Source organism: Cucurbita maxima, unplaced genomic scaffold (assembly GCF_002738345.1).
Source record: "Cucurbita maxima cultivar Rimu unplaced genomic scaffold, Cmax_1.0 Cma_Scf00003, whole genome shotgun sequence".
NCBI lineage: Eukaryota > Viridiplantae > Streptophyta > Magnoliopsida > Cucurbitales > Cucurbitaceae > Cucurbita > Cucurbita maxima.
Window position 1 is genome coordinate 2,920,523 of NW_019272019.1, and position 26,526 is coordinate 2,947,048.

General features: G+C 37.4%; 4 protein-coding genes across 6 annotated transcripts; 2 read left to right on the forward strand and 2 right to left on the reverse strand.

Annotated features, from left to right (window-relative positions):
- Positions 1 to 999: 999 nt before the first annotated feature.
- On the forward strand, positions 1,000 to 2,139 carry LOC111476926 (VQ motif-containing protein 4-like). The gene has a single exon (XM_023120800.1). It carries the CDS (start codon positions 1,216 to 1,218, stop codon positions 1,945 to 1,947), a length of 732 nt encoding a protein of 243 aa, XP_022976568.1. The 5' UTR covers positions 1,000 to 1,215; the 3' UTR covers positions 1,948 to 2,139.
- A 2,954-nt stretch (positions 2,140 to 5,093) lies between these two features.
- LOC111476887 lies at positions 5,094 to 14,677 on the forward strand. The gene is made up of 12 exons (XM_023120745.1): positions 5,094 to 5,399; positions 7,026 to 7,090; positions 7,555 to 7,653; positions 7,814 to 7,946; positions 8,298 to 8,357; positions 8,929 to 8,988; positions 10,746 to 10,868; positions 11,695 to 11,766; positions 12,558 to 12,695; positions 13,192 to 13,347; positions 13,675 to 13,779; positions 14,290 to 14,677. Exons 1-12 carry the CDS (start codon positions 5,175 to 5,177, stop codon positions 14,320 to 14,322), a joined length of 1,269 nt encoding a protein of 422 aa, XP_022976513.1. The 5' UTR covers positions 5,094 to 5,174; the 3' UTR covers positions 14,323 to 14,677.
- Positions 14,678 to 16,701: 2,024 nt separating this feature from the next.
- Positions 16,702 to 19,015, reverse strand: LOC111476846 (vegetative cell wall protein gp1). Of its 2 annotated transcripts, XM_023120679.1 has the most exons (3): positions 18,727 to 19,015; positions 18,142 to 18,633; positions 16,702 to 18,027 (listed from the first exon to the last, which is right to left on the reverse strand). In XM_023120679.1, exons 1-3 carry the CDS (start codon positions 18,887 to 18,889, stop codon positions 16,805 to 16,807), a joined length of 1,878 nt encoding a protein of 625 aa, XP_022976447.1. In that variant the 5' UTR covers positions 18,890 to 19,015; the 3' UTR covers positions 16,702 to 16,804. The 2 variants fall into 2 exon arrangements, with proteins under 2 accessions (XP_022976447.1, XP_022976445.1); XM_023120677.1 differs by having other exon boundaries at positions 16,702 to 18,633.
- A 3,905-nt stretch (positions 19,016 to 22,920) lies between these two features.
- On the reverse strand, positions 22,921 to 26,232 carry LOC111476872 (protein DETOXIFICATION 19-like). 2 transcript variants are annotated; one of them, XM_023120720.1, is made up of 8 exons: positions 26,143 to 26,232; positions 25,756 to 26,067; positions 25,127 to 25,671; positions 24,875 to 24,961; positions 23,785 to 23,841; positions 23,461 to 23,699; positions 23,268 to 23,386; positions 22,921 to 23,149 (listed from the first exon to the last, which is right to left on the reverse strand). In XM_023120720.1, the coding sequence occupies exons 2-8, from the start codon at positions 26,017 to 26,019 to the stop codon at positions 23,018 to 23,020; spliced, it is 1,443 nt and encodes a 480-aa protein (XP_022976488.1). In that variant the 5' UTR covers positions 26,020 to 26,067; positions 26,143 to 26,232; the 3' UTR covers positions 22,921 to 23,017. The 2 variants fall into 2 exon arrangements, with proteins under 2 accessions (XP_022976488.1, XP_022976487.1); XM_023120719.1 differs by having other exon boundaries at positions 25,756 to 26,232.
- Positions 26,233 to 26,526: the final 294 nt, after the last annotated feature.

Here is a 26,526-nt window from a genome sequence, read left to right on the forward strand (position 1 = left end):
TTTAAATCATTCATACTCTCGCAAATCAACGTGTCACACGAACTTAGGTTTTAAGTACTATTAATTCAAACTTAATCCAATAAATTAGATGTTTAGCGAATAGGTCAATTGAGATTGCATCTTACTATTGGACATGTGTGAGATCCCGCGTTAGTTGGAGAGGGGAACGAAACATTCCTTATAAGGGTAGACGCGTTTTAAAATCGTGAGGTTGACGACGATACGTAATGAGCCAAAGTGGATAATATATGCTAACAGTGTGATTGAGATGTTACAAGTGGTTTTAGAGCTAGACATCGGGTGGTGTACCAGTGAGGACGTTAGGCTCTGAGGGGGTGGATTGTAAGATCCCAGATCGGTTGGAGAGGAAAACAAAACATTTCTTGTAAGAGTGTGAAAACTTCTAATAATTGCGTTTTAAAATTGTGAGGCTGATGACGGTACGCAATGACCCAAAATGGACAATCCTTTTACAAATGGTATTAGAGCTCGATACTAGATTGTGTGCTAGTGAGAACATTGGGCCCCAAGGGGATGAATTGTGAGATCCCAAATTAGTTGAAGAGTGGAATGAAATATTCCTTACAAGGGTGTGGAAATCTCTCCGTAGTAGACGTATTTTAAAACAATAAAGTTGACGACAATATATAACAAACCAAAACAGACAACATCTATTAACGGTAGAATTGAGCTGTTTCAAATGGTATTAGAGACAGACACAGGGTGCTATAGCAAGGACTCATGAGTCTCAAGGATCAAATTGTGAGATCCCACATCCATTAGAGAGGGGAACAAAACATCTCCCTAGTAGACACATGTTAAAGTCGACTGACAACAATACATAACCAGCAGTATTTTTCGACGACACTTAATTTTAAAAAAATATATATTCAATAAAAAAAAAAAAAAAAAAGATTATGCCTTGGGTTTACCCTATAAATATGAAAGGAAAAAAAAAAAAAGAAAAAAAAAAAAAGAAGAAGAAGAAGAAAGGTTCAAAGTTGAAACCCCACAAGAAATAATAAAGTGAAAGACTTTGGAAGAGAACAAAGGTGAGAAAAATATAACAATCAAAAGCCTAATAAGCATTTTCCCTATTTTCTTTCCTTCTCCTTTCCTCCATTCAAACCCCACCTCAAATCCTCATCTCTCACCCCCATTTCCTGCCGACGAGCGGCGGCGGAGGCGGCGGCGGCACAACAACAAACCCCATCAATGGAAATCACCTCTTCTTCAACCACAACAACAAGATCATCCCATGAAAGAGAAACAAACCCATCTCCCAATACTTCCCCAAACAGCGCCGGCACCGCCAATCCCCCGCCTCCTCCTTCTCCCAAGCTTCTCCCCAGATCTGATTCCAATCCTTACCCCACCACTTTCGTTCAAGCAGATACCACCAATTTCAAGCACGTCGTTCAAATGCTCACTGGCTCATCGGAATCTTCTCCCCGTCCACCACACCCACCGTCGTCTTCCAAACACTGTTCTATTCCTCCGCCGTCACAAGACCCATTTCAATCCTCCAAGAACTTCGCTATTCCTCCCATCCGAACTGCCCCCAAGAAACAGCAGAGTTTCAAGCTCTATGAAAGAAGAAATCACCTCAAAAATAGCCTCATGATCAATACCCTAATCCCTAATTTCTCCTCTGCCGGTGGGTTTTCTCCACGCAACGCTGAGATTCTCTCGCCTAGCATCCTTGATTTCCCTTCCCTTGCACTCAGCCCTGTTACGCCTTTGAATGATGACCCATTGTTCGACAAATCGTCATCCTCGCCGTCGCTTGGCAGCTCATCGGAGGAGGAGAAGGCGATTGCCGAAAAGGGGTTTTACTTGCATCCATCGCCGATGAACACACCGAGAGCCGCCGACCCGCCGCAGCTTCTGTCTCTGTTCCCGGAGACATCGCCGAGGGTTTCTGGATCGTCGTCGTCTTCTTCGTAAGAAAACGTGGGTCTCTGTTTGTTTGTTTTTGTAGAGATTTCTAAGTTTTGATTGATTCCTCTTCCCCAAGAACGAGGATCGTTGATCAATCAACTGGGTTTGATGAATTGGGAGGAGAGAGATCTTGGTTCGAATCTTCGCTTGTACAATTTGATGAGAAATCCATTGAACTGAACTTCCCTTTTATTTCAATTGCTCTGTTTTTGTGAACAATTTCCGTTTCATTTTCTTTTCCATTTTCCCTGAAAATTGGTGAGAAAATTTTTCAATACTAACCCACAACATGAATTTTGCTGGATCGAACTTCGTTCTTAATAACCATCAAACGTAGGTGATTTATTTCGACCTTTCGATATGTTTTGTCGTTTTTCTTTACTTACCTTCAACGGTATAAAATTATCGACTGCGAATCAGTTTATAATCAATAGTGATGGAGAAAAGCTTTTGATATTAATTATGATTGACTGAGTGAATGAGAGTGTATTAAACAATGGTGGAGATCCACGAGGAAGATGGTTGGAACTTCCACTCATTGTCTTAATGGATATCTTTGTTCTATAATTGGGGCTGTAAAAACTAATGCTTTCTCACTCCTTTTGTCTTTTGTGTTTCATTCGATCGATCAGAGATGTTCATGAAACGATTATTTACGGGTTACCCATGAGGATTGGTTTCCGTTTCTCGATTGGTGAGTTTTTCCATTATATAATGAGTGAGGTAGGGCGAGAAAGGGATTTGGACGGGTTACGAATGTGATAGCCCCATTTAGGTAGAAAAATGTCTCTCCTCTACTTACTTTCCTCGCTCTGTTCGAGCCAATGGAGGAAATAGACATCTCTAATGGTAAGAATTCGATCGAAAGTCTACGTATAGTACCCAAGTTCACTGCTAACAAATATTGTCTTCAAGGTTTTTAAAACGCCCTTATAAAAACGCTTCATTCTCAGGGATCTCACAATCTACCCCTTAGAGCTTAATGTCCTCGCCGACACTCGTTTCTCTCTCGGGATCTCACTGATGGTATGAAAAAATGAGTCTATATTCGTAGGTCGAATGACAAAAATAACCCAAATTTATGTCTCTAACTGTCAAAGTGGAAAAAATTTTAAAATTCAAGTCAAAGTCAATTGTTGTTTTCTGATTTGGAGTTACCAAAATGTTAATCAATCATTTGCCAACAAATTTCTTCATTTAGATGGGTTGGGTTGGAATTTAGGGCTGTGTTTGGTAAAATTAAATGTAAATTAGGCAATAATAAGTTAGTGTTTTTACGTCACACCCTGTTTTTTTTTTTATATTTATTCGCTAGCTAAGTATTAATATTTATAAATTTTGACATAAATTTCTATTTAGTTTTTAAATTTTTAAATTTCAAAATCTTATCGTTTAAATGATTACAAATTTAAAAACACGCAATTTTAGCTAATGGCGTTAGTATATAGCAATTACCACCGAGCTATATGTTAGAGAGTTTTACATTGGTTAAGTATGTAGAATCTTCAGGTGTCGAATAAACAAGTCATGAGATTTTAAGGTGTAGTTATAGTGAAGATCCCGTGGCAAAGCTCTATTGGACTGACAATGTGCTCGGGAGAAAAAAAAAAAAAGATTTGTCTTGATCGTGCTAGGACCGTATCTCTAGTGGCATGAGACCTTTTTTAGGATACCAAGACAAAACTAGTTGAGTTTATACTCAAATTGGACAATATCATAATGTGAGATCCCACATTTGTTAGAGAGGTAAACGAAACATTCCTTGTAAGGGTGTGGAAACCTCTCCCTAGCAGACGAGTTTTAAAACTGTGAGGTTGATGACAATATGTAACAGGACAAAATGAACAATATCTGCTAGTAGTGGGTTTAAGTTGTTACAAATGATATCAGAGTCAAATACTGGGCGTTGTGTCAGAAAGGACATTGTCCCCCAAGAAGCATTCATTATAAGGGTGTAAAAATCTCTCCCTAGCGTTTTAAAATCGTGAGGCTGACGACGATACATAACGGGCCAAAGTAGATAATATCTGCTAGTGGTGGACTTGGGTTGTTACACATACTATTGTGGAGGTCACTTGTCCCTAACTGATATATAACGAGCCAAAGTGGACAATATCTATTAACAATGAACTGTATCGGTTACACATACCATTATGGAGATCACTTGTCCCTAAGACCTCAATGAGTAATTAATTAAGATAGCTTGGTTGGTTAAGCTTCCTTTTATAGAACCCTTCATTAAAGATAAAACAACAACAACAGAGCTAGAACAAATTAGGGATGACGGGTAAACTTATATTTATTTTCATTTAGAGATATTAAGACAAAAGTTTCGCTGGCGATTTGAAACCCACCGTAGTACTTTTTTTGTTAGAACAGTGATATATAATTAATAATATTCTTTGCGTATATCCCTTACTTGAAAAAACTAATCTGGTTAGTATAGGTATAAATGATCTTTTCTATGTACCACAGCGATCTTTCGAGGACCAATTAAGATTATAATTGATTTAGTTAAAACATATATTATCAATTTTAAAAAATAAAATAAAAAAAGAAACATTTTACCCGTAAATTTTTCAAATCCATCTTTTACGGTATTAAATTACATAATCAATAATAATAAATAATAAAATAATAATAATAAAATCATTATAAACTTACTAATTTCAATAAAAATAAATTTTGGTACGAAATTGAGTAGGATTAATAACCAGATTTTTATTGATATTTTGAGCCAAAATTATTAGATGTTATAATTATTAATATTTAGGGTAAAAATTGATTTTGCTAAAATAAAATTAAAAAAAAAGTTGATACATCATCTTGGTTAGGGGCGTACATTCAATCCGACAACGGACAACACGAATCAATCCAACTTGAACTATAAGGATTGAGTTGGGTTGGATTAGCTTTTCGAATTGGTTTGGGTTTATTTTTCTGAACCCAAACTGACTTGGTTCAATTACGGGTTCCTGAGTCAAATATATAAAATTCAAAAACCAACCCAACCAAAAAATAGAGGGTTGGGTTGGATTATCAATCTAACCAGCTAGACCATGTTAGTCTATCCAATCCAACTTGAACCATGTAAGCCGAGATGACGAGACCCGGGTGAGAGGGGAAGGCATCTAATAGAATAAAACCCAATTGTTGTTGGATAAACCTCAGCCATCACCTCTCTGCACATTACTTTCATCAATCCCAGCTCTATCCACTCTCCCTCTCCTTCCATGTCGAGGGGAACGGAACGTCTGGTGAAGAAGTTGAAGAAATACGCCGACGCTCAGTACAAGATCTTCACAAATCGATATGGGGATCAAATCACTGAAATACTCGACTTCCCATTTAAGGTTGTCTTAGCCCCTTTCACGCTCGCTTTCGACATTGCCGGCTCAGCTCCTCGTGGCTTCGGCGTTCCCGAGCTCATCTCCAAGCTCTCGTTTGCTTCAATTTTTGTAAGTTTTTTAAGTGCTAAGCTTGTTTTCTTTCTCCTATTTTTCTAATTAGCTATGGACTATAAGAAATTCCGAGATTTTAGTGTGTTTGCGTTAGTGTGAATTCTGAGAGTGGAGAGGTTTTGCTCATGTTCTATGAAGAATTGTTTCATATGGCCGCGATTGTTTGGTACAATTCCAAGGCGTAGAACGGAAATGCTTACCTTTTCAGATGATTAGAGGAACAATAGAGTGATTGGCTCCTCACGGATCCAAGATAATGAATTTTCAGTGGTGGGTGTGAAGGAGTGATGCCCGGAATGTTCTTGAAGTTGTTGTGCGAGTGTTGAAGGCGATCTCAAGGATAACATGGTGTGCAAGTGCCGGGAGTGTTAGTTAAACATGGCGTATTGCTCACATTCGTAACCCATTGAACACGATGCCAGGCAAATTACTCCAACTTTACTTATGAGAAGCTAATATCGAGAATGGGTGGGTGCAAAAACCTAATTCGAAGATAAATTGTAGTGAATATGAAGAACTTGGTTGATGACCCTGTTAAGGATGAAATGTACGTCTAATTTCATTCGTTTCTTTTATGAAAGATGAGATTTGAAGATACTGTCCGAATAAATAATTGGTGTTGATGAAAATTGGTTAGTCTGGTAGACAACAAGGGCTCGTATAAATAATAAGGAGCTCAGAGGGAACGAGTTCAAGTCATGGTGGTTACCTACTTAGAATTTAATATCCCACGAGTTTACTTGACAACTAAGCATAGTAGGGTGAGATTGTTTTCTCTTGAGAAAAGTCGAGGTGTGCATAATTTTATCCAAACACTCACAACTATATATAACAAAATGAATAGTTCCAAAGTTTTCTAGTGAAGATTGTGTCATATATTTTCAAGTATCAAAAGGCTCTATTGCTGCTGTCACAGCGGTAGGAATTATTTAGTAATTTCTAGTGGAGATGGGAGATGGATATGTTTTTTCTTGATCCATCCTTGCTGTGTGTTAAGGTTCTTAAACATGCGTTGCCTAAAGCAAAGAACAGTCTTCTAGATGTTTGATATATTTGTAGTGTGGATATTCCTTTTGTTGAAGTCCTGGTTGTGGCTGCAGACTGAGATGTGAAGCCTATAATTTATGGATTTCATATTTGGTAATACCTTAGGCAATAGCCCTAGAAGATTGGAATGTGGGGTCTTCGACCATTGATTGTAAAGTCACTCACAGAAAAAACATTTGCGCTTTACACAACAATGTGAATTCAGATGGTTTTGGTTAAATGTAGCATGTCCCTTGATTCCTAACAACAAGTTAGTTATATCTTTTGAAATGATTTTTTGACTGACATCTTTGATGCACGGTGTTGTTGGTTAGATTAGTCATCTGTATTTGCATTATACTGTCAATGTAACATATGGATCATTGGATAAACTCTGAATCAGCCAGTTGTTTTGTTAATTCTTTTATCGTGTTGAAGGGTAAGCTGTTCTTTACTGTCAATCTTTTTTCTTTTTTAATTCTTGGAGTTTTTCACAAAGTCTTTAAATTTGGAGGTGGTAAGTTTGCACGAGGTCTATAAATTTGGAGGTACTGTCAATTCTTTTAATGTTGTTGTCTCTAACTCTGGTTATTGCAGGCTGTTGCTACTTTTGGGACTTATGATATTGCGCTAGAGCTTGGAAAGAAAGTTGTATGTCAGAGGTGCCTCCTGTTACCATCTTGAATCTCTTTTCATGGTGAATCTTGGGTATAACTATTTTGTTTCACTTCAAAACAAATGAACAGATTATTTAGCTTAAAAGAATCTGCATAACATGATGTGCACAAGATCCTTTTTTTTTTTTTTTGGTAATTATCCCTATGTTCTATTACCCAAAGCTTGAAATCTTATAATTTCGTTTTTCTGTTCTCTGCTTTTGTTCAGTACTTTGTAGGGTCTGTACTTTTATTTGTTAGTTTTTCGTCAACAAAGAAATAAAAAAATTATTTAAAATCTTGCTTTGTTGCACGGTAGCTTATTTTTCTAACTGGTTGTTAGATAATGCTTAGTTTCCAAATTAGATGTACAACTGGAGTTCATATTCCTACATTTTGTGTTTGTTTGTACTTTTACCTTTTTGTCCCATGTCTGGTACTTCACAGATAGTTCGGTCTTTAAATTACAGGCACTGTAATACCTGCAATGGATGGCAAGCCATGCGGTGTACCAAGTGCAGAGGGTCAGGGATGGTGAACTACCAAGTGAAAAACTATACATTGAGAAGGTAAACCAACTTCCTAATTACTTTGGTCTTGATTGTAATTACTTAAATTATTTTTCACGAAAAGAATCATTGACAACCCATTTACCTCAGATTCATAACTTGAATCTTTCTATCAATCTTTTTATTAATACCTCAATTCATAACTTGAATCTTCCTGCAGTGGAGAGAAGGCAACAGCAGAAAGTATTGCAGATGCCATTGCAGAGAATCGGGCCGAGTTGATTCACCTTCCTTCCACCTTGGATCTTCATACACCATTGCCATCCAAAGATTGCCCAACATGTGATGGAACAGTGAGGACAATATATCCATAGTTCAAGCACCTCAAGCCTAGACATTCAAAATAGTATATAAAATAAATAAAAAAACAGTCGTAGTCCTATAACCTAATTATCATCTTGGTATTGTTTTTTGCATCCTTCAGAGTCTTTCTGCTTGCAGATGACTATATAATATGCGCGCCATTTTTGCTTTATATGCACATTCTTATTCAAATGATTCCATTACAACCTATTGGTAACTTGCACACACAATAACTTTTCTATTTTTTTGGCTTGGATGAAATGAAATAAAAGGAGGCGATGGTTGGACTTAAAACTTGCAAACTTTTGCCAACAAGAATTCATTCTGTATACGTTTTGCAGGGAGTGATGAGCTGCCCTGAATGCAAAAATAAATTGCAAGTGAGAATCTCAGCAGACGATGTAAGTTTCATGAAAAGTTTAATCCACGAAGTGCATCTTACTTTATAATGTTGAAGCTTCAACCACTTTTGATGTCTAGTATAAGGCTGCATGAATTTTCGAAACTTTAACTTGTAGCCTGACTTTCTTTTCCTGTAGCCAGCGATGAAAGGACATAGAATTTGATGAATGTAGGATTGCATTGAAAACATTTGATTTGTTGAGCTAATCTATCTTTTGCTTGTTCTAAGGGCGCATGACTTTTAGATTCAAAACCTATTAACTTTGTACTCCAAAAAGAGGGAAAAAAAAACTATGTACTTTCTTTTAATGTGAAAACTAATGCAACCAAAATTGTGTATTTTTTGTTTTAGAGGCCTAGAAAAAATGAGTCGTCTTAAACTTCCAATTTTTCCATTCAATACTGAAAAACTTAGAACTCAAAGACAGTTATTAACCTATAGAGCTAATTACTCTGTTCAATCCAGGTTGTTGATTAATATTAAAAACTACTATAGTGTAAATGAAAATGTTTATCTTTTTGTCTATGTGAACAAGAATGAGTCTTTATTCTGTTGTTCCTTTCATGCAGATCATGGAACCTCCTTGGAAAGCTTATAATGTTTTGAGAAAGATGGAATATCCATATGAGGTTAGTATGCCTTCCTTTACCCCTCTATGGTTATGATTTCTATGCCAGAGTAGTTACTAACGAGAGAGCCGGTCATTTCTTACGTCAAAATACTAGATTTTCATGAGCACACCACATTTGTATAATTGAGTCCCTAACTCATGTCATCACGAATTCAGAATGCACATTACATTAAGCTACACATACCATAACATACGTATATCATGCTGTAAGTATAAAGAGAGCACAAGTCCTCAACCAAACTTTGTATGAGCTGAGAGAAAGGCTACCACATGCCATTTATAGGCAAAAGCTACTTGCCTCAATTTTTTGCATAGGTGAACATTTGAAGTGCCTACAAATCCATTTGGATTGGACGGTCAGTTTGGATGTATGCCGACCAAATATAAGAAAAGGAGAGGAGAATGGGTTTGTTGTAGGATTGCTAGTTTTCTCAAAAACTTTGGAATCATTAGATGAATTCATTTGGTCTTTGTAGAGATTGGAGTAGAGATGGTAGATCCATGTTGGAGGAGGTGCTCCTGAACCCTCCCTTCAGGGAGGAAGGAATCCTCATTTTACGGAGAAGGGCAAAATTTGGTGGCATACTAGTTTTTGTGCAGCTTTGTTGGGTATGGTAGTTGGCTTAAGAGGAATAATAGAATTTTTAGAAAGGTAGAGAGATAGGGTTGGAGAGGTTTGGGAGGTGGACATGCTTAATGGCTCCTTGTGGGTGTGGGTGTTAGTCACTAGACCTTTTTGTAATTACGAACTTGATTTGTTCTTTTGAATTGGAGTCATTTTCTGTAGGTACCAGGTATGGTTGGACGCCTTTTATTAGGGCTTGTTTTTTGTATTCCTTTGTGTATTCCTCCATTTTATTTTTCTGAATGAAAGCGCAGATTCTTACCAATAAAAAAAGAACCCGCGTCTAGGCTCATAGGTATGAGAAAATTTGCTTGCTATTATTACTGCTCGCAGCTCTAGCTAGTATGTGAGGCAAAGTGCAGCTTCAAATGTGATATTTAAGCATGCTCGTCTTAGTCATAAAATGTACAGGGGTGGAGACTCCCTAGTCACCACTGCAAAGAAGGGAAACTATGAGGTGCTCAATGAACTGCACTCAGCTTGGCTGAAATTCATTTTGTACAATTGAGTTAGCACAAGGGCTGAATCCAATCTTTGAACTCAAATGAAAGTGGAGGAAGTAAAAGGGAAACTAAAAGCTAGAAAGGACTCAGTAAGGATTACTAAGCTTGATTTCAGTCTTTGGATGGAATAAATTTTATCCTTGTCTTTAATTATCCAAAACTTCCTTAAATAACACCGAAATGGGGACTAACACCTTTTGACCCAAAGGGATTAGGGCTGGGGAACATGAAATAAGAGATAGAGAGAAAGCAACTTATCTTTTAGGGCTGCCTAGGGAAGAGTGAGGGTTGCTACGGCGAAGACTTACCCCTTAAGGAAATATTGATGGAAATGATTGTTTTACTCCTTAAAACGCACAAGAACATTTATATTCTTAACTTCCATTCACTTCTAATTTTGGAGTCTAGGTAAGTAAATCATAACCAACCTTACCTTGGCAATCGCCACATTTCCAAAGATAATAGTTCATGAAGTTTTCAGAACACACTTGGGAAAACCGTTCATAAATTAGTTTTCATTCTCTAGTGCAAAATTCTATTACATGTCAAATTTTTCTGAGCAATTTGTCCTTGAGATGTGTAAAGGTATGTCATATTTTATATTTGATTGTGGCTTTGGTATTTCAGCATTTAGTTCAGAGTATGAGGGACCCCAGCATTGCGACATTTTGGTTAATTACCTTCCCCCAAATTGTTGGTGGATTCAACTTCGATGATGAGGTCAAGCAAAAGATTTGGTGGCAGTACAAGGTTCGAACCAATTTTCTCACGTGCTTCCTGTTCTGTCAATCACTTTGTCTTTTCTTTTATATTTCATAACGTAAGTGACCTATGCCTGTTGACATTATGTAGTAACAGAAGCATTTTTTTCATTATTAATTATTAGATTGCTCAAAGGAATCTTACTACCCTTTATGTATTTCATATTTTAACATGATGTTTACCTACGGCCTAACTATGGATTTAGCAATATTTAATTTTCAGGTATTACTTCTATGAGGTTTTATGCCTCTCTCAATTTGTCTTAGCAAATTGTTTTGTTTGACTTGATTATATAGGCTTGACAGTACGTACTTCTATTAAATGCTTATAAGTCATATGGGCTTAGTTCTGTTACCTTGTTATAGTTCAAGAGAGAACATAGTTCTCCTCGTTCCTCCCCTCTTGAGCAATATTATATCAATTTTGAAGTGTCTGAATTATTTTCTGGCTAATCTCTTACTTTTCTATATTTTATTTCATTATAAAAATGATTTTTTATCCTCTGAGAATTTTCATAAAATTCGTTTGTATTGTTGATAACTTCATGTAGTTTTTGGTGAACTTTTAAATCACATTCACAATTTGAATTTTCGAAACCCATTTAAGGTTTACTTGGAATGTCAATTATACATGGTTTCTGACGTGGTAAAAGATTTATACTTGCTGTTTCATATTTGCAAACTTTTCATGCTGAACACGTTTTATTTAAGGTTGACCTTTTCAATTTGGTGCCATATTTTTGTAGTAACTTGTTTAACTTAAGATTGTTAATATCACCCATTGATAGCTGTTAATGTTTGTGGGTTGCATTTAGGAATCCATGCGATATGATCAACTCAGAGATGTTGTTGCTAAGCGGAAACCTGGATGGGAGTACTTGCAGGAAGTAAGAAAAATTTTACATTTTAGCACGTTATTTCTTCAACCAATGAAATGCGCTAGAAGTTGGATCACATATTTTTGCTTCTAAATTTCTGGGGATCAGCTATAATGCACTTTGAATTTTATTATCCCATCTTATGAGTATCAGTTGATTATTTTTTTAAACCAGAAATGAAACTTTTCATTGAAGAAATAAAATGAGACTAATGCTCCAAAGATACAAACTCCTTAAAGGAAAAAGATAAAACAAAATTACAAAGAAAAAATAAAAGCTTCCCAATTCAATGTATTCCTTGTACTGAAAAGTTATATAGATGAGGGAGAACACTATTAAGAAGTCTTGATTTTAGCCGACGCAAATTGATAGGGATTATAACATCTTTTTCATATTTTTGTGCACTTCTACTGTTGCAGTATTGTGTTATATTTTGTTCCAAGTAATCTCGAATCTTGGGCAGAAACAATTGTGCAAAAATAATCTTAAAATCTTATATTCCTTAACAAAGTGGCCTAACTTATGTTACTTATTTTTCTTGGTCGTTATTATTATTACTACATGTAGGGTAAATAAAGGGGGTATCCAAGGTGCAAGTGACTGGGATGACCATCCACAATTATTATTTACACATCAATGACTGAAACTTTTAATTCCCGTGAAAACAAATATAGTCTCCCTCTGCTTCCCTATCGTATATGTTTCGATTGTACTTTGCCTCCTTAGAACAATGGTTCATATTTAATTTATTTGTTCTTATAAAAAAAATTAATTTAGTTGTTGATATCTGCAATTCATAGGCCTTGATTTCCATTGATCCTGTTCGAGCCAGGGATGATCCTGTGGTCGTGAAAAACATCCCTTACTTTAAGGCCAAGAAGGCACTTGAGACAGAAGTGATGAAGCTTGATCCTCCACCACGACCACAAAATTGGGGTGTACGTCTGAACTTCCTTCATTTTTGGCACACTTTAAGATCATTGAATCAATGATAAAAGTTTGGTTCTTAACAAAAAAAAAAAAAAAAAAAAAAAAAAAAAAAAAAAAAACATTTTGTTACATTTTCAATCTTATGGTCATAATTCTTTGCATTATTTGATGAGTAATCTATTTTCTCTCTTCAATATAGTGGGTTTGAAACAATCTTATGGTCATAATTCTTTTCATTTTCAATCTTATGCCGAATATCTCAAGGTTTTATTAAGACCTGGTTTTGAAACAATGTCTCTCTTCCCTCTCACTCTTTGGCATTGGCATATCACACCATTTTTTGTTTTTATGTATATAGCTATTGCAATATAGTTGGTTGGATGATTAAGTAATGCATTTTAAGGATACACTACCTACGTAGGCATCAGAAATTTAGAGGATAAGGAGATGCTCTCTTTATTGGCTATGGCTTTTGCCATTATGCTGACTGTGGTTAATTGGCAGGAGTTGGACCTTCCACTGAATTCATCTTCTTGGAGTCAGGATGATCTAAAAGACCCGGGAAAATTTTATGAAATGACTGTTCTTCTAAATGCCCAAAGAGAAATTGCTGATAAAATATTAGATGCTCAGTGGGAAACTAAATGGCGGCAGGAAAAGGTTTGACTTCTCAACCTCTGTGTCTTCTTATGGAATGAGTAACTGGTTTTCTAAGAAACAATTTCTTGATTTGGCTTCTTCTGGACCTAATCATTAAGTAATGGTGCTTCATTTATATATCTATACGAGTATTTGAGTAAGAAACCCAAGAAAGGAGCAATGGATGAAGTTCATAATGATAACTGATACGTATGCACATGTTTGATAACAGAACTCATTTGTCTCTAATTTTTACCCATTATTTGCATTATTAGACTGTCTTCTGTACTTCTTGCTTTTAACTGTCGATCTACCGTGAATTTACTTTTGTTATCGATTTAACGTCAGTTGAATGAGTTGTTGGAGGAAAAGGTGCAGCCTTACTTAAAGAGTGCCAACAGCAATGTCCTCACGGCACCCATTGTGTTGAAACCACAGAACCCGGATCAGAAGGTTATACCCTTTATTTTTCAACCATAACATTTTTTCTCTTCTTGATTTTATCCCTTTACCTCTCCTTTAGTGCTTCAAATATTCTATTCACTTTAGTTCGGGATAACGTAAGTTGCCATTATAAGCATTTGTATATTCTTTCAATGTTAACTAGTTATAGCACGGGCGTGTACAGAGCCGGGAAGGGAAGTGTATAATAGATAGTCGGTGTGAGGGAGAGGCTGCAGTTTTGGTCTTATACTGAATCAGGGACTAAGGGAAGGGGTAGGGAACTCTTGAATCTCCCTTGGTTTAGTTCTTGGTTATAATTATGAATTAAACTCGTTGTCTCTTTAAGAAAAACATCTGTTTGAGTGTATCTAATCGGTAATGCACAGCATGAGTTAAACATCTGTTTGAGAGCTGCTGTTGCTCTCTATGATGCACAGTGCACACACGTACTAACAAAGCACAGATTCATCTCCTCACGGCACTACAAGGATTTCATTTAACATGTTAAAATTGTTTCAGAGAAATCAAAGGCGACGATTTTGGTTCTTTTGACATCGTGCCATCTTTTCACGTCAAAGCGCATCTTGGGTATCCTAAGCTAGCTCCGAAAGACAAGATTCATGGCGACGTTCTTTCTTAAGGTACCTTGCCTCTTTTTTTCGCTTAACGCAGCTAGAAAGTGCACTCGACTAGTGTCCCCGCCCCCACCCGAGCCCCCGGAAAATGAGAAACGAAGAGTAAAGAAAGTTAAGAGAGAAGAGACTAGTGTGGTTTTTGTACTCTTAAGATAGCCCACTAGAACCTCTTATTTTTTTTTTTTTTGAGTTAGGTACTTTTAAGATGACTCTGTTTCTAAATGCCTAATCTATGTGCTGTTAATGAAAACATAGGGTTAAAATCCTATCTTTTAACTGTTAAATTATGAAAATAATAATTAAAAATGCAACTAATTTGTGTAATATACGGATAAATGGGGTTTTCAGTCAATGTCGTGTTGCTTGTGAAACTTTTTGGTGTATTAATTAAACACTCTTGACTATTTTATTTTTGTAATTTCTTTATTTTGTTGTGTTTTTATTTTTAGAATTTGATTATGAATTTAATTATTTCCTCAAGAAATTTATTTTTAGAAATAAAAAATAAAAAATAAATGATTATCGGTGCGATTTCGAACTGATTTACTTATTTTTTTCCCTAACACGCCGTTTTAGAGATTGAGAAATAAAATAAAATTAGGGCTAAATAATGAATTTCTACCCCAGAAAATATTAAATTACAAATTTAATTTGTATAATTTTAGTGTAGTCTCGAGTGTATAATAGACGAACGGTATTAGGGATCATAGGAATAAATGTTTTAATACGTAACAATTTAATCATTATCATAAAAAAATATTATTAAAATTAAAATTTAATAGGATATTTTATTGACCAAATATTTTCATAAATTGCAAAATTAATATTTTTTTTATATGAAATTTATAATAATATAACTAAATTATTAAAGTTCAAATTTTAGGGTTCACTAAATTATTATTGGAGGGAATAAGACTATACTTACTATATATTGGAAAGGACAAAATAGGACAATATTATGGAGCAAATACAATAAATGGAACAGACGCACACGTGGCTGCCGACACTATGGTTACACCAGTAGATTTTAATATGTCACGTCACTGAATGTGACACGTGTACAACACTCCCGATATCCTTCTCCGCGTTTCTTTTACTCTAGATTACGATTGGACTGTCCCCCACTGGGCCCACCTCCCCCATCATACTCCCACGTCTGCTCCTTCTTTTAATTAAAAAGTCCACGTGTACATGGCCTTCCATTGATATACCTTTCCAGAGAAATCTTATAGCCACGTCAGAACTCTTTAATTAAAAAAAAAAAAAAAACTAATCTATTAATTTAAAACGAAAGTAAATTGTTATTATTTATAATATTACTTAACCCAAACCTTGGAAAGTTACACTAATTAATTATTTATTTATTTAAATAAAAGTCACAAATCTTTTCATAACCTTATCTTCCTCTTAAAAATTTTAATTTTTTTTAATAAATGAATATTTATTAATAATAAAGTTATATATTTAGCATATAATATCCTTATTTCATAAGCTAAGTAGAATCTGATTCTATACCTCTTTAGTTCACAATATGTTTTCTTTTTTTAATGCCTTGAAAATATATTCTTTTTTAAAAAGTAATTATGCGAAATATATGTTACTTTGACGAAAACGCCTTCTTACTAGCTGCGTACTTGAAGATTCATTATATTTGTAACGAGCGTTGCAATAAGGCCGGTATTTCAGGTTTTAAGGTTAGTGGTATCATTTTGGGTGATGGCGAGAAAAATGTATCAGTATTATTGGAAATATTAGTAAGATGATATTGAATTGTTCAAAGTGATTGAAAGCACTTACTTTTTAGTCAGCAATAATAATATTGTGAGAAGAAAAAGGACCAAAAAAAATTGACTGAATTAATTGTATTTTTGTATGGTAGCTCAAGTCCTTTCAATTTGGCAACCACTTGCCCATTTAAGAAGTGTTGTAATAATGACATTATATTATAAAATTTAGACCAAAATCCGACCCATTTAGATAACCCATGGTTAGGTTTTTCTCGACGTGGGTTGACATTTTTTTGATCGGGTCAACTTAATTATTCTGAAAATAGCGTTGCAATCCAATATTTGTAATTGGTGTTAATGATGAATTGTAACTATGTAGATCAATAGTATTTTCTAAATAATTAAAAAAAATAATTGTAAACTCCGTTGGGTTGGTTTAAAAGATTTTTTCACGATCAAATTATTTAATTAAATTATTTTAGGAAAATAATGATTAAATAAAAGGAAAATTAAGGAAAAAACAACAAATAAAATATAAAATCACTGGGAGTTTTACAAACACGGGGAAATGAAAGGGGAAAAATAGAAGAACAATATTATTGGAGAAATTTCTCTCAATTTTATTCACAAAATTCTAATTATTAAAAATGAGATTTATCTTCGTTGTCCTTCTTAGGTGAAATTCATAAGAGATCCTCCATTGATGATCATGCTTAACACAACAGTAATGGAACCCAGCAAAATTACTGATGGAGTTGAAGCTATGGCGGACGATCGTGGTGTTGACGGTGTTGTGTCATTTGCAGAGCCTCTTGGTGATGGTGCTTCTCCTGAGGAAGACGACGGAGATAATGGTGGAGACGGCGGGGAATTTATGGGAGCATTGGACTCAGGTGGGAGTAGACCAATTGGCCCTTCGGTCGATGTGGGCGTGATGGCGTCGGCTGGAGATGGCGAAGTGGAGGGGGAATTTGATTCTGAGGATGGTGATCCTGCCGGAGATGATCCGGGGGAGGCGGCGCCGCCGGGGGGCGGTGATCCTGACGGGGAGGTTGCTCCGGGTATTGTGGAAGTGGGAGAACCGGCCGGGACTGGTGATGATGTTGGTGTTTCAGAATCGGAAGGGGACGGCGAAATGTGTGATGATCCTGACGGAGAGCTTGCTCCAGGGTAAGGTGAAGTGGGAGAACCGGCGGACCCAGATGGAGACTGCGAAGTGGGTGTTCCCGTAGTCGGAGATTGCGCTCCCGGACTTAATGAAGGAGATCCGGCCGGGGCTGGTGTGGTCACTGGAGTTCCAGACCCAGATGGAGAAGGTGAAGTGGGCGTTCCCGGCAACGGAGAAGTGGGGGAACCGGCCGGCACTGGCGTGGACATCGGACTTTCAGACCCAGACGGAGACGGCGAACTGGGTGTTCCCGAAGGTGGAGATGGCAAAATAGGCGTCCCTGACGACGGAGACGGCGAGCTAGGTGTCCCCGACGGCGGAGAACCAGAAGGAGATTTCGCTCCAGGATACGGCGAACCAGGAGAATGAGAACCTGATGGTACCGGAGCATGAGACCCAGAAGGAGACGGCGAACTGGGTGTTCCCGAAGGCGGAGATGGCAAAATAGGTGTCCCTGACGACGGAGATGGCGAGCTAGGTGTCCCCGACGGCGGAGAACCAGAAGGAGATTTCGCTCCAGGATACGGCGAACCAGGAGAATGAGAACCTGATGGTACCGGAGCATGAGACCCAGAAGGAGACGGCGAACTGGGTGTCCCCGACGGCGGAGAACCAGAAGGAGATTTCGCTCCAGGATACGGCGAACCAGGAGAATGAGAACCTGATGGTACCGGAGCATGAGACCCAGAAGGAGACGGCGAACTGGGTGTCCCCGACGGCGGAGAACCAGAAGGAGATTTCGCTCCAGGATACGGCGAACCAGGAGAATGAGAACCTGATGGTACCGGAGCATGAGACCCAGAAGGAGACGGCGAACTGGGTGTCCCCGACGGCGGAGAACCAGAAGGAGATTTTGCCCCACCGGGAGAATGAGACCCTGATGGCGCCGGAGAATGAGACCCAGATGGAGAAGGTGAAGTGGGTGTCCCCGACGGTGGAGACGGCGAAGTGGGTGTCGCCGATGGTGGAGAACCAGAAGGCGATTTGGCTCCAGGAGAACCAGACGGCGGAGAGGGAGAAACTCCTGGCGGCTTAGCTTCAGGAGGAGAAGGCAAAACCGGAGGCGAGTAGGATGGCGCCGCTCCAGAAGGTGGCGGGGCTCCCACCGTAGACGGCGGAGGAGGGCGCTGAGCCAACACAACCACCATCAATTTCTGGCCCTTCTCACAGCTCCCCTGCTTACCACTAACAAAATAAAAAGGCCCAGAACGATCAAACTTGAACTCCGAATTCCCATCCTCCAATTTCATAATCGGATTCTTCAAATCACACTTTTCATAACCCTCTTTACTCACCACCAACACAGAATCCGACCCTTTCGCATACTTAAACACTGCCAAACACAGATCAAACACCCAATGTAAAATCAACCAAAAACAGAGCAAAACAGAGCAAAACAGATTAATCAGAGAAAAGCTAAACTCACCAATAACATCATTGACCTGAAACCTGTTTCTATGAGACCAATTTTCGTAGCTCTCAGAGGGGTTGAGAACCCACCCATCCTTTCCACCGGCGTAGAACGTATAAGCATGAGAAACAGAGAGAAAACAGGGGAAGAGAATGCAGAGACAGAGGAGAGACGCCATAGCCAATGGAGAGAGAAATGGTTTAAGAGAGAGAGAAGGGGTTGAAGGTAGAGAGACGAAGGACTGGAGAGATAAATAGAAGGCGGAAATGGTGACCGTTGCAGGGTGGGGAAATGTGGATAAAGCGCGTAGGAGAAAATGGTTAAGAAGGCACGGCAGTGAGTGGAACGATATGTCGACAATTGAAGAGAGTGTAACGACGTGTCGGTAAATTAACGGAAAATGGCGACCGTACACGTGGCTTCATCCTACAACAGCTCAGGGTTTTGAATTCAGAATTAATTTTGGATTTTACTTATTTCCTGACGCCGTTTGTACCACCTGGTTTTTTGTTTTATTTTCCTTCCGCTCTCGACAGGGGATTTAATTTTCTCCATATTTTCACATAATTATTAAATTTTAAATTTATTGAATTATTAAATTTTTAGTCGGGAAAATTTCCCCCAAAATTAATTTAATTTTATATACGAATAATTATAATTTGAGAAATAATCTACTCCACACAAAATTAAAATTAAAATATTCCTTCCACTTTTAAAAAAATACCTTTATCATTAATTTTATATAAAAATCGTTACTATATTGTTTTAAAAATACCCTTAAACTTTAGTAACAAATTAATATCTAGAATTAATAATATTATTATCATTTTTTAGTTCAAGCAAGAGATTATTATTTATTTTAAAAATAATTGTCCTTAATTATTTTTAGAATTAAGTTATAATTAAAATCATTAAAAAAAATTTACAAAAGGCCATAAAGTAGCAATAAAGGAATCTCTTTACCCAAATATTTGGGTTAATTAATGTTAATTTCACTATGAACATGTCTTTAATTTACTTTAACATCCTTTAATTTTCTATTATTTAAATAATTGTATTCAAACCTTAGATTTATTAAAATTAATAAATTATTGATTGTTTTCTTTAATATTTTTTCATGCTTCTATAATGATATTATCTACTTCTGATCGTTTTTCCAAAAGCCCTCGTAGCAATGGTAATAGTGTTCCTCTAATCTTCATCGTAATTAGTCAATGTGGGACTACTCCTTTCAATAATCCTCGGCCGTTAATTTTTAAAATTTTAAACTATATTATGAACACGATAGATATATAATTGGAGATTCGAGAACCCTTTTAAATACAAACTTAAAAATTTAGAAACTTATAACTCGACCTTTAAAATTAGAAGGTTTAATATGTCGGAGTGTTACTCTTTCGAAAAGACTTTGCATGGATGATAGCAACATGTCAATGGAAGAGACAAAAATCGTGGAGATTGATCTTTATTGATGTGGCTAAACAAGGAGTACAATAACGCCATGCCATGTGCTATTCATTCTTGTGTTATGTGAGAACTCCAATGTCGATATTAGGAGCTTGTAATCTCTCGAGATCAAGATCTTGATAAGTTGGGCCACGTCTAAACTCTTTGTTTTTGTTCGAGAAGCAGGTGTTGGATGATGAAAGTCCCACATCGGTTAATTTAGGGAATGGTCATGGGTTTATAATCTAAGAATACACTCTCCATTGATACGAGGCCTTTTGGGAAGCCCAAAGCAAAGCCATGAGAGCTTATGCTCAAAGTGGACAATATCATACCATTGTGGAGAGTCGTGTTCGTCTAACATGGTATCAGAGCCAGACACCGGACGATGTGCTAGCCTTCTCGCTGTTCCCCGAAGGGGGGTAGACACGAGGCGGTGTGTCAGTAAGGATATTGGGCCCCAAAGGGAGGTGGATTTGGGGGCGGTCCCACATTGATTGGAGAAAGGAAAGAAAGCCAACGAGGACGTTGGGCCCCAAAGGGGGGTGGATTGTGATGTCCCACATTAGTTGGGGAGGAGAACAAACCACCAGGTAGACACGAGGCGGTGTGTCAGTAAGGATATTGGGCCCCAAAGGCAGTCAAAAATGACTAAGACTCCAAAGGAGTTGAGCCTCGATTCGATTCGGTTAAGTGGACAATATCATACCATTGTGGAGAGTCGTGTTCGTCTAACAGCAGGAATGGAGAAGATTTTCTTATTCCCGTCCCTACTTTAGCAAAATTCTCAAATTATTTAGAATTATCTGGGAATAATTCTCGGAGATCGAGCTCCATGTGTAGAGTTTTTTCCATTTTAATGTCAATTTCGAATAATTAAATCCCATTTTATAATATAATTTATATGAAAAAAAATATAAAATATCGTAATAAATTGAATAATATTACATAAGTAAAATAACATTAACGGTAATTTGGGTTAAGTTAGAGGCAAGAATATAATCTTCATCCCCGACTCCATTTAGCTAACGTTGACTTGATTCGTTAAAAATTTTAATTAAATTAAATAACTATTTTTTAATTGATTATTGATAAATTCATAACCTAATGAAATTATTTAGGAGTTGTTACAAATCATAATTACATAATGTTTATTATTTTTTTATGGTCAAAGCATTTAATGCCAACAAAAATATTGGCTCTTTTTAACTTCGCTTCTCAACTTTTTATTTTAATAATTATTGGAAAATACATAAATAACAATAACAACTTAGATTTTATTATTTATACTATTTGTCTTTTAAATATAAATATATATATATATATATATATATAAATTTTATTTTAAAATTGTTAATTCATAATTTTCATACACGTAAAAAAATTCTTTTAAATGTAATAATATTAATGAAAATAGTTATAAATTACTAATCTTTCCCAATCTACGGAATTTTATATCCAAAATTTTAATTATTTCTCTAAATCATGTTAGACGAATACGATTTTCCACAATAATATGATATTGTCCGACTTTGCTTTGGACCTCCCCAAAATACTCATACCAATGAAGAGAGTATTCATGGATTATAAATTCATGATCATTCCGTAAATTAGTAGATATGAGAACTTTCATCATCCAACAAATCAAACTCAGGTCTAGAAAAATATTTTAAATAAACGAAAGAATGCAACCGAGAATGAGAACAAATGGGTATTTCAAAGAGCTTACATGAAGAGAGGCAAATCAAATAGCTACAACATGAAAGTCGTCTTTAATAATGGGAATGAAGCGCATGAGCATGAACATGAGCATGAACATGAGAATGCCCATCAACATGTGCATGAACATGAGCATGAACATGACCATGATCATCAACATGAGCATGAGCATCAACACGAACATGAGCATGGCTATGATCATGTTCATGATGATGTGGGTGAGCTGATAGAGGGTGGAACTCAGCTGAACAAAGAGTAAGGCAATAACCAGACGTTAAACCGGCCAATGACTTTGTGCAACCTTGGATGCATTGAGAGACCGCACCCCCGGCAGGGACAGTCGCCTCCGCTGCCATTGGAAGCAAAACGACAATGATAAGAGCAACCATCATCGTGACGACGATCAGAACCCTTCTCAGTGTTGATTTAGTTGAGTTCATGATCGTATTCGTCGTCGCTCTCTCTTCTTTCTTCCTTGGCTCCGCCCATGGTTGGTTTATATAGGTTGAAGAGAAGGGTTGGCTGTTTCAGGTCGTTGGCCAGGAGCTAGAGAGAGCTTGTGTGGTGCAGGCAGCAGGGGCAAATTAGCCCAAGAATTTGAACTCTTAATTTAGAATGTTGGTGGTTGGCCATAAAATGGGAATGTTTTATTTTATTATCCAACCTAATAATCTAATACAAGCATAGGGTTGCTATAAATGTAACCATAGAGAGAGGTTTTCACGTCCTGTAAATAAAAGAACATTTTATCATAGAATTATACCTTTGTTTAATTTCTATTGAAGCATATTTGGAAGGGAGCACAGGGCAAACGATTCGAAGCCGACTTGTAACAACTCAAACCTACCGCTAGCAAATATTGTCCGTTTTAGTCCGTTACATATCATCACAAGTCTCACGGTATTAAAGCGCGTCTACTAGGGAGAGGTTCCATACTTTTATGAGGAATGTTTTGTTCCCCTCTCAAACTAATGTGGGATCTCACACGACTCACAGGAAAGGACTGGCGTTCGAGCTCAAGGCAAAGGGAAATGGGGAACGAAATTAAATTAAATAAACCTAAAATAAGAACTTTATAATCCAAAATACCACTAATTAATCAAAATCCAGCTCATACATTTCTAGGATACATTTCTAAGAATCAAGTCAAAGCTGAATTTTGCTTACCTCGATTATCAGACAGCTCAATTCTTGTCCACTTTGAGCGAACTATTACTACCAACAGTGTCAAAGTTTGGCATAACAAGCCACAGATCAAACCAATCCACAACCCCTGCACCACAAAACATTTTACTGACGCTAAGTTTCGATCAATTTCAACGTTTAAATCCTATTTTAGTTTTAGAATTTCCGTGTTCGTTCGGAAAAAAACGAACCATTTGAATCCTTACCGTGGCATAAAGCTTCATTCTGAATTCCAGAAAGACTGCTGTTGAGATACCAACAAGATAGAATGTAGCTAAGTTTACAACCACAACCATGTGTTGCCAACCACATCCTCTAGCCACCCCTGCAAGTCACGACATGTGAGACGAAAAACCGGATTTGTAAAGGAAGAACGAGAGGGAAAGCTTTCGTGGGAACCTGATAATACGCCTTGGACGGAGTCGGCGAGCACGGAAATGGTGAGAAGGGGTGTCATGGAGGCAAAGGCTTGTATAATTACAGGACTACTACTGAAGAATCCTGCCCAGATGTTGTGGCCAAATGCTAGAAGAAGAACGACTGAAAGGCCTAGAAGGAATGAGAGTAGAAGAGTGACAAACATGGCTTGTCTTGCTCTATCAGGGTTGCCTGCCCCCAGCTCATTTGACACCCTTGTGCTGTTCAACATGGTTGTCTTGTGTTATGATATTGGAGGGAGAGGGCATGGAGAAAAAAGGGAAGTAAAAGAGGAGATTTGTATACCTTGCAGCTGCACTGAGTCCATATGTGATCATGTAGGCAATGGCTTCTGTGTTTACACTTTTCAATGCATCATTCCAAAGGGAGATATCAGTTCATCGTTGTAAATAGATTTCTAATGCTTTTCAAAAGTGTTGTAATGGGATAATTCAAAGATTTTTCAATGTGATATAACAAGAACTCATGAAAGCATTTCTTCCCGACACACTTTGTTAATAGAGATGTGAGGTCTCGGTTGGGGAGGAAAACTAAACATTTTTATAAGGGTGTGAAAACCTTTCTCTAAGAGATGCATTTTGAAATTTTTAGGGGAAATCGAGAAAGGAAATCCCAAAGAGGACAATATCTGCTACTGGTGGGCTTGGGTTGTTACAAATGGGATCAAAATCAGGTTCTAGGCGATGTGCCAGTGAGGAGGTTGATCCACGAAGGTGGTGGACATGAGACCATATGCCAGCAAGGACGCTGACCTTGAAGGGTGTGGATTGGTGGGTCCCACATCAATTGGAAAAGGGAATGAGGTCTAACAAGAACACTAAGCCCCCAAAGAGGCGGATTATGAGATCTCATATCGGTTGGGGAGGAAAACAGAACATTCTTTATAAGAGTGTGGAAACTTCTTCCTAAGAAACTCGTTTTAAAACCTTAAGGAGATCCCAAAAAAGAAGCCCAAAGAAGACAATATTTGTCAGCGGTGGGCTTGGGTTGTTACAAATGGTATCAAAACCAAGTTCCAGACACTGTGCCATCAAGGAGGCTGAGCCATGAAGGGGGGGGTGAACACGAGGCGGTGTGCCAGCAAGGACGCTGGGCCCCTAAGGAGGGTGGATTGGAGGTCCCACATCGAGCGGAGAAGGGAACGAAGTCCAACGAATACGCTAGCCCCCAAAGAGGGGAGGATTGTGAGATCCCACATCAATTGGGTTAGATAACGAAACATTCTTTATAAGAGCGTGGAAACCTCTTCTAGTAGACACGTTTTAAAACGTCGAAGGAAAGCCCAAAAAAGAAAACCCAAAAACGACAATATCAGCTAGCTAGCAGTCTTACAACAAGTCTTACAAGGGAAGAAAGGAACATAGAAGATCCTTACCAAATTGCAATCAAAGAGGTATTTGTTTCCGAGTTTGGAGCCAATCCAGCCAAGAACACAAGAATCTCAAATGCCCAATACTCCAAACTGTTCACATAATCATATATAAAAGCATCAAATCCCAACCCAATGAACTTCCCAAACTAAAAAACAAAAGAAAAGTATCATAAAGCTCCAAAATATGCAACAACAGACACACCACCAGATTGTAAAAAGCTACACAAAAGGAAACAAAAGTTCAAAAGCACTAACCAAACCATTGCAGCAGAGGGCAAAGCAAGTTTCAAATTGAATACTATGTAACTAAAAGCTTCAACAGAGAATCCTTCCCATGTACGCTTATACTTCTCAGACTTAAACACATAAACAGCCACAACCAAGAAAGCCACCCACAATGAAATAGAAGCTGCCATAGCAGCTCCTTCCAGCCCCAAACTCGTCCAGTTCACAAAACCATAAGCAACACCAACATGAAGAACCAACGGAATTCCAGAAAGCACAGACAAAAACATAACATCCGATTGAGCCTGAATAAACCTCACACTATTCTGCAAAAACCCATAAGCAAACAGCCCAGGAACCAGAAATTTCATATACCGTGCAGCCGTTTTCGACACGGCGGGATCCTGCTGCAGCAAAATCAAGACCGGCTCTGTGTAGAACCAGAGAAGGGAAATGAAAATCGAGAAGGAGAAAGAGATTATACACGAGGATTGCAGATGAATCCCTAAAAATCGGTACAATTTCGCCCCAAATCCTTGGCCACAGAGTGTCTCCAATGCGCCACTCAAACCCGTCTATGAATCGATTCAAACAAGGAATTAACCAATGCAAAATGAAAGAAGCACGAAAACGATTAAATAGCGAAAAAGGGAACAAACCATGAAAGCGAATCCGGTGACGGTGGCCCAGGAATTAGCGAGAGTGGCTCCGGCGAGTTCGAGGTCGCCGAGATGACCGGCGAACATGACGGAAATCAAAGGGATTAAGTAGTAGAAGACATTAGTGAGAATCATGGGAAATGAAATGGAGAGCTGTTTGTTGAACTCCTCTTTATCGAACACTTTCTTCCATGAATCGGAGGCGTTTGCTCGGTCGCCGGCATCGGAAACTTGGAGAAGAGGGTCGTATTCGTTTTCCGGCATTGTGTTGTGGTTCAGAAAGTGTTGGGAGTTGGAATTTACAGCGACAATCTGCGGTGGCAGCAAGAGAATCAGATATAAACGTAATGAAATTGGAGGGAAAGAAAGAAAAGAAGAACACGGAGCTAATTATGATGACTCCGGTGTAAGCTGTGATAACCCATAAACAAGGGGTCTATGTAGAGTAAGTTTGAACTATTTTTTTTGTCTGTAATGTGGAAGAAGGCACTTTACAACATATATCCATATATTACACCAAATATATAAATAAAAATAATTCAAACTCAGTCTTTATCTCAAAAAAAATTAAAAAATATCCCTGAAATTTTTTTAAAATTAAATTGAAGTTAATATTTTTTAAATACTTTTAAAAGTTTAAATATCTCAATTTAAATAAAATAGAAAATTAAATTTATATGGATGGTTGAATAAATTAAAATTATTAAAGCATAATTTTCATATGGTTTGAACATAGAGATTAATCTAATATTTTCGAAATAAATGTCAGAA